Here is a 12,730-nt window from a genome sequence, read left to right as displayed (position 1 = left end):
GGATCAGAATCAAACCTGGCTTGATGGATCATAGGTTTAGTCTTCTTTCGCTTAGGTTAGTTAACATGGTCGTTAGTCACAGAGGCAGATTTGGTCAGACTGGATTTACACTTTTTTTTTGAGTAAGGGAAGGACATAATATAGTCACTGTGAGAATTAGGGTTAATGTTGTAGATGTACTGAAAAGGCTTGGCTTCTATGCAGGAGGACAAACTTGATAAATAACATATGAAGATTCTGCCTTAATCATGAGAACTACTAATATTTTTGGAGGTGAAAGTGTCTTAATTTAAATTTAAAGGTAGTTAAGATTGTAGACTGTGATAATCTTGTGATCAAACAGTTTCGATCAGGTGCAGGCTGGTTGCTTATATTGTCCCTTGGTTGGTTGTTGCTTGACAACCCTCATCAGCTGCTGACCACCAGGTGATGGTCAGAATGTCTCTGTGCAGCATGATGGATCGAATGGCCTCCTACATTATGCCAATTCTGAGATTCTGTTTTTCCCCACTGTTTGGATGTGTACAGTGATCACATGTTTCAACACAATAACAAAACTGAGATTGGTAATTTAGTAACGATCAAACAATACTTGAACATGTTGCATAGTTTTATCTCACTGTTCTGTAACATCGCCTAGTTATTTTCCCACATCCTCTCACTCACTCCATGTCACTCACAAGACCCATTAACTTTCACTGCCTCTGGCTACTCAATGAAAAAGAATGATTTGCATTTATAGAATATCTGACATAATGATAGGTCTTTTCAAACTGCTTTACAGTCAATTAATGCTTCTAAAGTATAGTTGCTGTAGGAAATGGAACATCAAGCTTGCACAAACACAATGTAATAATGAACAAATCATCGGTTTCTGTGTTAATACCTAAAGGGTAAATATTGACCAGAAGTCTGGGGATAACATCTCCACTCATCATTCCAGGCTGCAAATGGAACAGCATATGGAGATAAGAGATGGCTCACTGAACTTTCAGTCTTCATTTGATTCGGGGAGGATGATAGAGAAGTGGACATTACCAATCCTTGATCAAAAAAAATGTCAGCTTAGTCCCAGTAACTATAGGCTAGTCAGTTTAATGTCAGTGATGAGGCAGGTTTTATAAATGTCAATCAGGGCAAAAATTGACAGACCCTGGGAAATGTTTGAGTTAATCACAGAGAGCCAAAATGCATTGTAAAAGGCAGCTGGTGCTTCACTAATTTGATGGAATTTTTTCATGAAGTAACAGTCAAGGTTAATGAGGGGAATATGCTGGAGGGTGTTCTGGGTAGCATTTGTCAAAACTGCCACATAAAAAGGCTCCTGACAAAGTTGAAGTTCATGAAGTAGGAGAGTCAATATCAATTTGAATGAAGTAGTTGGCTAAAGGACTGAAAAGCAATACCACACCTTTTCTGCACTGTATGATTATGACTTTATGACAAGACCTATATGACATTTAAAGTAAAACATTTCAAATTTGCTAGGACATTTTTGATTTCAACTGCGTTCTCAATTTCAAATCTTTAAAGAATCTCTTGAAAACCAAATTTATAAAGCCAAACAAATCATGTCATTTACCTAAAATATGCCATTTATTTCAGAAACCTGATGAGTATTGGTGTCATTTGTGCTCAGCACTAATCTGGAGCATAACAGCCATTACAAAAGAAAACACAAACTTTGATCTGATGAGTGAGGGTAAACAGGAACAGAGAAGCATATGTACCGTAATTCTACTTCAGGTTACCCCTAAGAGTCCTCCCCATTAGCTAATTCCTTTTGAGCTATAATCACAATTGTATTCTATGCAAAACATACCTGTCAATTAGCACATACCAAATTCCATAAATTGCAAGAGGTAACTGGTTTTGATGATACTGAATAACAGATGAGTGCAGCCTTGGTCCACCAAGGACTCCCATCTCCCAGTCAGTGAATGAAGTCTTAGTTGCACCCTAATTTGATTGTTATAAGATCACAGGTTAAATTACAGCCTCAATTTCATAACAGGACTTAACACAAACTTTCCTGTCTGGTAAATATGATGATTGAGAATGTAGTTTAATTCGCTGTTTCCTTTTATTTTGTTCTGAACCTGAAGTCCCTGGCTCATGTTCCATGGACCACAGGTGTCTTCCGGTACCTCAATGTTATTAAGCAGTATTCAATAATGGAAGAAACTGAAGCAAAGTCCTTTCTTCACTGAAACTCAAACCCCAAGGGTCACAGGGAGGTCACTGACTTGCAATCAAATAAGGGAAGCCTGATGGATTTCCAATAACCACGCATTAAAGGTTACTGAAGCTGATCATTGTGTTCATAATCAGATTTCTTAGCATCAATCATGGATGAAACCATAGATCTTCTTGCTCTGTAAGACAGAAAGAATGGACTATAAAAGTGAGCGTGAATTTTACTAATAACTCCAGTGATATTAGGATACTCACAGATGATCCAATAGAGACTAGGACTGGGTACCTGGGGTGTCTCTTCATGCTCTGTACTGACTTCACAGGGAAATATCTTCAATGGCCGAAGTATGGACCTCTCCCAAAGCCATGCCAGAATAGATGGTGTCACCAGTCACTGCAGCCCATGGCATATTACTAGTGGTAAACTTGGCTGCCCACTCCCCTGTGTTGTTGATGACTATCACTCCAGCATAACTCTGTAATCTGGTCCTCAGATACTGAAGCCCAGCATCAGCTGCCTCTGCTGGTGACATGCCTAATGTTTGGGGGAGTGGGGTGGGGTTGAAACAGATAAGCAAACAAATTACCCAAACTTACATATACTTTTTTTTATTGGAAAGAATATGTGAATGATTGACTTCAAAGGTTATTAGGCTCAGCTACTTAGAGTCTTAAAGCTCCATAAGGGGCTTATTCACTCCACTTCATCTGTACCTCTATATATCCTTCAGGTTTCTTTTCTTCTCATGGACTTAGAGAATGCGCCCTTAAAGGCACCTATAATATTTCTCTGCATTACATCGTATAGCACTGAACACCACATTCTGAAAGCTCTTTGGAGAAGACATATCTCCCGGATTCCTTATTGATCATTGTAACCATCTTACATTGAAGTCATCTAATTTTTATTCCTTATCTGCAGGAACTACTTTTTTTCCTTACATCCACATCATGAAATCCTCTCAGTTTTAAATAGATATCTAAGCAGCTTCCTACGTAAATACACTACCTCTTCAAATTATTTTCTACTGTCTTTCCCACTTTGCTAACCTTCCTGTATCCTGCTATTTTATCACACAATCCTCCTCAGGATGAGCCATAACCCCGATTTTCCTGTCATCCATATAATTGCTATACCCCTCATCTCCAGACACAATTGTTTTACATAATTACTTTCAGGACTAGTACCCTATGGAACAACACATTTTGCCAGTCTGAGCAAGTAACTTTAAACTTTAGTTTTTGTTTGTAACCATATTGCTATCCATTCTGCTACTTCCTTCCTGAATCCATGTAATCACTTTAGTCATAAGCTTACTATTAACATATATTTTAAAAGTCCAGATATTATACATATCCTGTTATGACAGGAACAATTGAATAAAGTTTGACACCTGTGGCTGACTGTTCTTTATTATATTCTCAGTTCTGGATATTTTTCCTTTATGGCTGTGTGAGTAAAAACTGCAAAATGTTTCCACAACCAACTTTAAACTGGCCAGTCAGTAGACCATGGTGCATTATTTATATGACTGTGATTCAGTAGCTGAGGATTAAGTAATAAAGGCAAATACACATTAAATATTATCATTTTTATATGAAATCAGTTAGCTCAATGACCTCAAATTGACCTTGTGGTTTCCAAAAGTTTAAAAAAAGTTTAAAAAAAAGTTAAACATCTACCACCAAAATGCTTACTGTTTTGATCTGCTGACATTGCCCCCCCCTATATGAAGGGCAATGGCCTAGCAGGGTTATCTCTGGACCGTTAACCCAGAGACTCAAGTAATTTTCTGGGGATCCAATATCGAAACCCACCACAGCAGGAGATGACATTTGAATTCAATAATTAAAAACTGGAATTAACAGTCCATGAATATATCGTTGATTGTCGGGAAAAAAAAAAAATCCATCTGGCTCACTCAGGGAAGGAAACTGCCATCCTTATCTGGTCTGGCCGATAAGACTCCAGACCCATAGCAATGTGGTTGACAAGATTTTAACTTCCTTCAGGCAATTAGGGATAGGCAATGACTCCGTGGTTAGCACTGCTGCCTCACAGCGTTAGGGACCCGGGTTCAATTCCAGACTCGGGTAACTGTGTGGAGTTTGCACATTCTCCCTGTGTCTGCATGGATGTCCTCCAGGTTCTTCGGTTTCCTCCCATAGTCCAAAGGTGTGCAAGTTAGATGAATTGGCCATGCTACATTGCCCATAGTGTTCAGGGATGCGTAGGTTAGGTGCATTAGCCAGGAGAAATGTAGAGTAATAGGATAGGGGAATGGATCTGGATGGAGGGTCAGTGTGGATTTGTTGGGTGGAAGGGCCTGTTTCCATACTGTAGGGATTCTATGTTTAAAAAAAAAATGCTGGCCTAGCTAGAAATGCCCTCATCCCGCAAATTAATAAAAAGTAATTAATATAAATCAGAATACTAGCTTAACTCATTGCTGCAATCATAATAAAATCACTTCCTGCAATTAGTAGCAACTAGCACAGAAATGAAAGACCACCCACCCTTTGCAGCATAAGACTTCAACAAAAATACAAGTGCCTGTGAAAGAAGACATGCTGATTAACCTGTGCTGGATTAATCAGATACAAAAAACCTTCGAGGTTTTGAGGAAGGGTCACTCAACCAGAAACGTTAACTCTGATTTCTGTCCACAGTTGCTGCTGTACCTGCTGAGCTTTAAGGGAATTTTGGTCTTTGTTTCTGATTTAAAGCATCTGCAGTTGTTTTGGTTTTCAAATGAGTACTTAACTCTTCCTTTTTAAAAGGACTTTTTAATGATCTTGGCCTTCTCAACGCCGTTATTCCAGCTTTTATGGGGTCCTGGTTATCCTCGAGGAGGTGCCCGAGTGACCATTATTCATCCGAGACTTGGACGTGGAAAGTACTACGCTGCAGATATACAAACTTCAACTGGGATACTGTACCAAATTAGACACTGCAGCATGGGTGAAGTGCAATACAGAACCAGCAGAATGACTCTGGGTTAAATGATGAGGGCAGGTTACATAAAATAGATTTGCATCAGCTTGATCAATGGCGATCTGAGATGTTTATAGTGAGGATAGATAAAGAGAGATTATTTTCCTGAAAAGAAGTCGGGAGAAGGGCCCAGAGAATGCTAGAAGAAACTGGAGAATAATTGTTCTAAACTTCCAAGACTGCTGAGTAGAGTATAGCGTCAAGGAAACCAAACAAATAAGATTGGTCAACATCGCCTCAGGCTGCCAGGAATAAAAACAGAAAATTCTGGAAACATTTAGCAATCAGACAGCATCAGTGGACAGAGAAACAGAGTTAACATTTCAGGTTGTAACCTTTCATTGATTCGGATAAAACCCAAGAAGAGTTTGCTCTGCCAGTCTATGGGATCATAGCTGATGAGATAACCCTCAAATCTACTTGCCTGCTTTTTCCCCCATAATGCCTGATTCCCTTACTGATTAACTTCAATCTGTCTTGACCTTGAATTTTCTTAAAAGCCCAAAAACATGAGAGAAGCCTTAGAATTCGAGGAATGCCTTTTGAGGTGATAAATGGAAGTGTTTTCTATACAACACCACAGAGGGCTTTAAGAAAATTCAATGTCAAGACAGATTGAAGTTAATCAGTAAGGGAATCAGGAATTATAGGGAAAAGCAGGCATTACAGCAACTCACTAAAAATGTAATTCAACAGCACCAACCAACTCCATATCCTACATCAATAGGAAAAAAGACATGCCATCCCAGTATGGACATGCTATTTAGTTCCTTCATTCGGCTGGATTAATATCCTGGAATTCCTGACACCTTCATCACTAGGATGGGTGAATATCAATGAGAAGGTCTATGAACACTTTCTCAGAATCTAGGACTGGATTGTGGCCTCACAGTATGGCTCAGTTCAAGAGAAGAAAGAAGAGGAGAATAAATCACCAGTGGAATGGTTATAGTGAAAACTATCATGAGCCGGCTTCAGATTTTCAAGGTTAATAGAAAACTTGAGCACTTATGGCAATGTTTTAAAAACCTGCTAAGTGCAAAAGTGTAAACAATAATAATTGACAATGAATAGAACAAACACAAGTGCCAAGGAGGAAAGATAAACCAGGAGTGGAAACAAACAAATTGAGCTTTTTGAAAAAGTAAAAAGAGGATTGAGGAGGGCAGGGCGGTGGACATGACCTATGTGAACTTCAGTAAGGCGTTCGACAAGATTCCCCATGGGAGACTGGTTGCAAGGTCAGATCTCATGGAATACAGGGAGAACAAGCCATATGGATACAGAATTGGCTCAAAGGTAGAAGACAGAGGGCGGTGGTGGCGGTGGTTTGACTCTGTTTGTTGAGCATCGCATCCACTTCTTTCTGGACCTGTGCGGCTTTGAAAGGATTAAGCCTGTAGGGGTGTTGTTTTATTGGAACAGCATTCCCTACTTCTACCTCATGCACAACAGCATTAGTCATCCCCACCTTATTCCTGCATATGTCCTCATACCACTACAACAAACCTTCCAACTGCATTCTTTGCTCCTGCGACAGATAGTTCACTAACCTATCTCACTCAAGTACTTTCTCATTATTTAACGTATTTTGAGGTACATCAAACTCCACGACATTTGGATTTAATTCCTCACTCTGCAGGGCAGTAACTAACACCTCTTTCTTCAGTTCCCTTTCTTGATTAGGTGAAACCTTATTATAATGTCATATTCACATGACATGACATACATGACATTCCTGATACAGTTTTTTCCAATCCTGCATCTTTACCAGATAGTTTACCTGACTCAATTTTTTTTCTCCACTAAACCAGGCTTTGAAGGGATCACCTACCACTGGTAACAATTCTAATAAGTCATCCCCACGGGAAAACATCTGAATTTCAAAGTTTTTATCTGCCACCTGCTTCATCCTAAGCTGTGCCCTCTTCAGGTGCTTTTTAGTTAACTCACCTACCCGATTTAATCTCTCCCTCACTTCCAATACAAAATCCAAGTGTGAGATCTCTGACTTCGGTCCCGTCAGTTTCTCTTTAATTATTTTTGAAAGGCCTCCTACTTCATGTCCGATTATTAACTCAAAGGGAGTAAACTGAGTAGATTTGTTTGGGGCATCTCTCATGGCAAACAATACGAATGGGATACTTTTTTTGCTAATCATTCAGGTAATGCAGACAGTACGCTCTTAACATGGTCTTCAGGGTCTGATACCACCTTTTCAATGCTCCCTGGGATTCAGGATGATATGCACAGGATTTATAGTGCTGTATGCCTAAGCTATCCATGACTTCCATAGACAGCCGAGCAGTAAAATTAGAGCCTTGGTCTGACTGAACCTCTCTGGGTAGCCCATACCATGTGAAGAAAGTTACTAACTCCTACACTACCCCTTTTTCCCCCTTACTACTCCGTAATGGAATTGCCTCCAGAAATCTGGTGGACACATCCACTATGGTTAACAAGTACTAGTTCTCACTTTTAGTTCTATTTTAGGAAGGGACCCACACAATCAATCATAGCCTGCATGAAAGGTTCGGAGGGAAATGACAGCAAAAGGTGCTGATTTCACTTCTGCCTGTGGCTTATCTACTATTTGGCATGTATGGCAAACGTAAACCACAGTCTTGCGCACTCCAGGCCAATAAAACGATTTAGTACCTTAGCCTGAGTCTTTCATACCCCAAGGTGACCTCCTACAGATAGTTCATGTGCTACCAGAAACACCACCAGCTACTGGCAACACAATCTGGTGCACTTTGGTTCACTTTTCCTCTGCACTAACCAACCTGCAGTGGTCTCCATTTTCATCTTGGGATTCTATCTTTAAAAGAATAACCCTCAAATATGCTCGGACTCCTTTTCTGAGTACGCATCAACATGTATATCTTTTAATGTCTCGTCTTTCTGTTTTAAGTCCATTAGCCTTTCAGGACTAAACTTTTCTGCCTGGCCCTTTGCCTGTTCAGGTTTTTCCTGCACCATTATGTCAAATAGGGTGACGGCTATATAAAACTCAATTACTTCATCTTTCTTTAGTTTTTGCTTCGTGCTGTAACTTATGCTAGTGTGATCTTGTTACTACACAATCTGGGAAAATTCCAGAGTATTTTTATTTCAACTTCTCAGTTCCCTGGTCCTCCTTTGGCTTCTCTACAACAAAGGTTTCACTCCCACCTTGGATCCTGCTAAATCATCCCCAGTACACACTTTCAACTTCATAACAGCAGAAAATAATGGAAATGCTTACATCAGGTAGCATCCATGGAGAAAAACAGAGTTAATGTCCTTTCGTCATTACTGCTTGAGGGCTCAATTGGAATAGTGGCCAAACTTCAATGGCATACTGGAATCAGCGTGACAGCGTGAAGATATTTGAACCAACCTTACATGTATCAAGTTTGGTCTTTCTCTGCACCTTCTCCAACTGTAACACCATATTCTGCATTCTGCTCTATTACCCTGATGTACACATAAGATAGGATTTGCCTGGATAGCACATAGAACAATACATTTCTGTGTACCTCAGTACGTGACAATAATAAATCAAATCAAAAACATGAATAGGACCCAGCCTAACCTTTCTGATGTCATCTTGAGGATTTAAAGGATCAAAGTCCTAAAATTAACCAAAGATGTGATCTTATGGCTTGAGTATTGTCCTATAGTATAAAAATTGGACTACCTTGTTCCATGTAAAACACAATCAGTCTGGCGAGGGTAACCTTCATAATTGCCTCTCCTTTTCCTGTGGCAGAGACTGCTCCACTCTGGTTATCAGCATAGCCACCACTTCCTGCTCAAAAAAAAAAGCAACTGCTATATCAAACTGGTAGCACAAGATCTTAAAGATTTCATTAAAAGTAATTCCATGAATTAATCATTGAGTGTTGAGCTGGGGCTGGAGGATTTGATCTGTCTGCTGGGGCATAACACATATAATAACAACACAGCAAAAGCTTCTGCAACTCATCTGGTCTTGAAGGGTTGATGATTCAAAGAGCTACAAAAAGTACCAAAGCCCCAAATCTCAAAGCTGTCTGTCCCCCAAAATTCCTCACCTGAGCTCAAACTCCCAGGAAGATCTCAGGTCGGAGTTAGAATCCCAGCTCTGAGCTGTTCCCTTTCACGTACAATTCAGAGTTTAATCAGAGTCTAAGAATATCTGATGTGCCGGAGGTGGACTGGGGTGGACAAAGTTAAAAATCACAACACCAGGTTATAGTCCAACAGGTTTATTTGTAAGTACTAGATTTCGAAGCACTACTCCTATGCTAGTTACTTGGAGGAGCAGCACTCTGAAAGCTTGTATTTCCAAATAAATACATAGAGAGATCAAACCAGAAACTAAAAATACTCCGCAGGTTGGAATAGCGATTCTGAAAAAGGATCCCGAGCTGTAACCTAAATTCTGCCTCTCTCTCTACACATGCTGGTTATTTTAGATTTGGGTGGCACAGTGGCTCAGTAGTTAGTCCTGTTGCCTCAGTGCCAGGGACTTGGGTTTCTGCCAGGTGCTCCAGTTTCCTTCCAGAGGCTCAAGATGTGCAGGTTAGGTGGGTTGACCATGCTAAATGCATATTGCAAGGATAGTTGGTGCAGACTTGATGTGCTTTCCATATTGTAGGGATTCTATGATTTACAGGATTTGTAGAATTTTGCTTTTGCCACTGACTGGGAGGCCTGATGTTACCTTGTCTTGTGCAAGGGGATTCTGGATGGACTTAAAAATGTACAAATTTGCATCAAAAGATTAGAAACATAAAATATTCAGTGATATGGGGAAGATAACTCCAGATTATTTTTTGTATTCAGTGAATAGAAGTGAAGTTTTACAGAGCAGTGAAATTTCCACATTACAGGGTTGGAAACAGACCAGTGAAATGGAGAAAAGTGCAATCAGGGAAAGATTGATCGTTAAGAGGCACAGAGTCAGAGACAGCGTAATAAAAATGGGGAAAGACATGGTCAAAGACAGGCTGGTGAAACTCCCTCATTAAACCCAATCCAGAGAAATGTAGAGTGGGACATTTTGGTGGGAAGAGCAAGAAGAATGCAGCCATGGATCCACAAACTAATTTCTGGAGTGGAAGGATTGTCCTGTGACTAAGGATTAGGTAGACTGAGCTTGTATTCCATTGGAGCCTACAGTGTGGATCTAAAGGGCTGAACCAGCTCCTCCTGCTCCTATTTCTTACATTGTTATGAAAGGCAGTACTAAAATAAATGGCACCACTTGAAGGGGACAAAGTGGGGAAAGGGCAGGAAAGAAGACAAGTCAGTTCTGTAAAACAAAATATAAGGCAAGACAAAAGACAGTTACAAAAGAAGTACTGGATGCTTGGCTACTCAAGCTTTGTTTAATTTATTCATAGCATCCAGGCGTCACAGGCTGGGAGAGCAATTATTCCCTAGTTGCCTTTGAGAAGATGGTGAGCTGTCTGCAGCACATGTCTATCTCCAACACACTGACTACTCCTGCTTCAACTGGGCCACTGGGGAGGGAATTCCAGGATGTTGACCCAGAGACAGCATGATATTGCCAAGACAGGATGGTGAGTGGCTTGAATCGTAGAATCCATTTGGTCTATCAAGTCCACACCAACCCTTTGAAGTGAATCACACCCAGACTCTATCCCTGTAACCCTTCACTTCCCATGGCTTACACATCTTTAGACTGTGGGAGGAAATCCAATGCAGACACAGGGACAACATGCAAACTTCACACAGACAGCCAATCACCAGAGGCTAGAATTGAACCGAAGTCCTCAAGTGCTGACCACTTGAGCCACCATGCTTCTTAGAAGTGAACTTGCATGCATCAGTTGCTCTTATCCTTCCAGACAGAAGTGATCATGAGTTTGGTCACTGCTGTCTAAGAAGCCTTTGTGAATTTCAGCTGTGCACCTTGTAGATGGTTCACACTGCTGCTACTGATGGTTGGAGTGAATGTTTGTGGATGTGGTGCCAGTCAAGCAGGCTGTTTTGTCCAGGACAATGTCAAGCTTCTTTGTTGTTGTTGGGAGTTGCATTGCTCCAGAGCAGTGGGCAGTATTCCACCACACTCCTGAACTGAAACTTGCAGAGAGTGACTTTGGGGTTTCAGAAGGCAAGTTACTCAATGCAAGATTCCTGATCTGCCTTTGTAGCCACAGCATTTATATGGCTAGTCCAGTTCAGTTTTTAGTCAATGATAAACCCATGGATGTTGATAGGAGGAGAATCAGTGATAGTAATATCACTGAAAATCAAGGGATGATGGTTAGATTCTCTCTTCATGGAGATGGTCTTCACATACCTGGTATATGTGGCACAAATGTTACTTGCCACTTGTCAGCCCGCATCTGGACATTGACCGAGTCTTGCTGCATTGGCAAGGATTAGTTCAGTATCTGAGGAGCTGCAAATACTGCTGAATATTGTATGGTCATCAGCAAATGTTCTCACTTCTGACATTATGACGGAGTGAATAGATGCAGAGAACATATTTCCATATGCAGAGAACATTTTCTCCATATTTCGAAAAATCTTTGGTTAGATCCCAGTCAGAGAACGCTATTCAATGTGGGGTAACATAATATTGGACGAATGGCAAAGCAACAAAAGGGGATTTACTGAAATGGTATTGAGGATTAAGGACTACAACAAAAATAGTTGGAACCAAGAGAAGCTGGGAATATTCTTCTTACAGCAGAGTAAGTGAAGGAAAGGTTTGACAGAAACCATTTATAGAAAGAAAAAAACTTGATGAACGACGAGTGGATGTACTTGATAGAAGAATGATAGTTGATAAAAGGGGATTTGGCTCCACATAGTACTTCCCTCCAAGTGTCCCTCTTCTCCATCTCCTCAGGTGGAATTCAGCCCCATTCCCTATTCTTCCCCCATTCAACAACCCTTAAATTTCCGCTGCTTCCTCCAGCTCATTGACCTCCACATCTCCCCCACTCTCCTTCAAGCTCTCTCCAACTTCCCCTTTCCCCCACCCTCAGTGAATGGAAGTTGTTTTCCTCTTGCTCTGTGACTATAGATACAGCATGTGAAGGCAGATAAGTTAGGGATACCATGCAAGAAACAAGAGGAATAGCTTACCTATGCAGGGAGTATCACCAATCCGCCCGACCAAGGTGTTGGTTAGGCCTCCAGTGGATGTGGCACAGGCTACATTCCCAAAACTGTCTAAAGCAACAGCACCAATTGTCCCATGGTCACTACGTTAGCCAAAAGAGAAGCTTAACAGATTGGAAATCATATCATATCACCTATTAGCACACAGACCTTTAGCGTTTGTTATTTTAACTAATTCAGCATGGCAACTAGGTTAAAATGACCTTTACTTATCCACTTGAACTGAAGCAAGTGTTAGTGCTCCAATAATGACATTATATTGCTCGCAGTTAGTCAAACTTTAGGACATGAAGTGCCAGGTTTACTGAAGCTATGCTCAAGTTTCTGCACAGCTTTAGTCCCATAAGCTCAAAAGATAAAAGTTTTCACAAGAAAGAGCAATTAAGCAGCACAACTGGAATCTATTCATAGTTC

General features: G+C 40.6%; 1 protein-coding gene across 3 annotated transcripts in view; it reads right to left on the bottom strand.

The window, feature by feature from the left end:
• Nucleotides 1-1,574: 1,574 nt before the first annotated feature.
• Nucleotides 1,575-12,730, bottom strand: part of asrgl1 (asparaginase and isoaspartyl peptidase 1) — a 46,455-nt gene continuing 35,299 nt past the window's right edge. For all 3 annotated transcript variants that reach the window (XM_043712188.2, XM_043712189.2, XM_043712187.2), the window contains exons 5-8: nucleotides 12,281-12,399; nucleotides 8,874-8,984; nucleotides 2,483-2,731; nucleotides 1,575-2,375 (exon numbers count right to left, since the gene is read on the bottom strand). In XM_043712188.2, coding sequence (XP_043568123.2) covers nucleotides 2,514-2,731; nucleotides 8,874-8,984; nucleotides 12,281-12,399 — 448 coding nt within the window. In that variant the 3' untranslated portion in view covers nucleotides 1,575-2,375; nucleotides 2,483-2,513. The remainder of the gene's footprint in view (nucleotides 2,376-2,482; nucleotides 2,732-8,873; nucleotides 8,985-12,280; nucleotides 12,400-12,730) is intronic.

This window comes from Chiloscyllium plagiosum, unplaced genomic scaffold (genome assembly GCF_037043375.1).
Source record: "Chiloscyllium plagiosum isolate Xiang-an unplaced genomic scaffold, Cpla_swu_hap1 HiC_scaffold_40, whole genome shotgun sequence".
Classification (NCBI taxonomy): domain Eukaryota; kingdom Metazoa; phylum Chordata; class Chondrichthyes; order Orectolobiformes; family Hemiscylliidae; genus Chiloscyllium; species Chiloscyllium plagiosum.
Note: the sequence above shows the minus strand (reverse complement) of the source record. Positions and strands in the feature narration are given on the sequence as shown.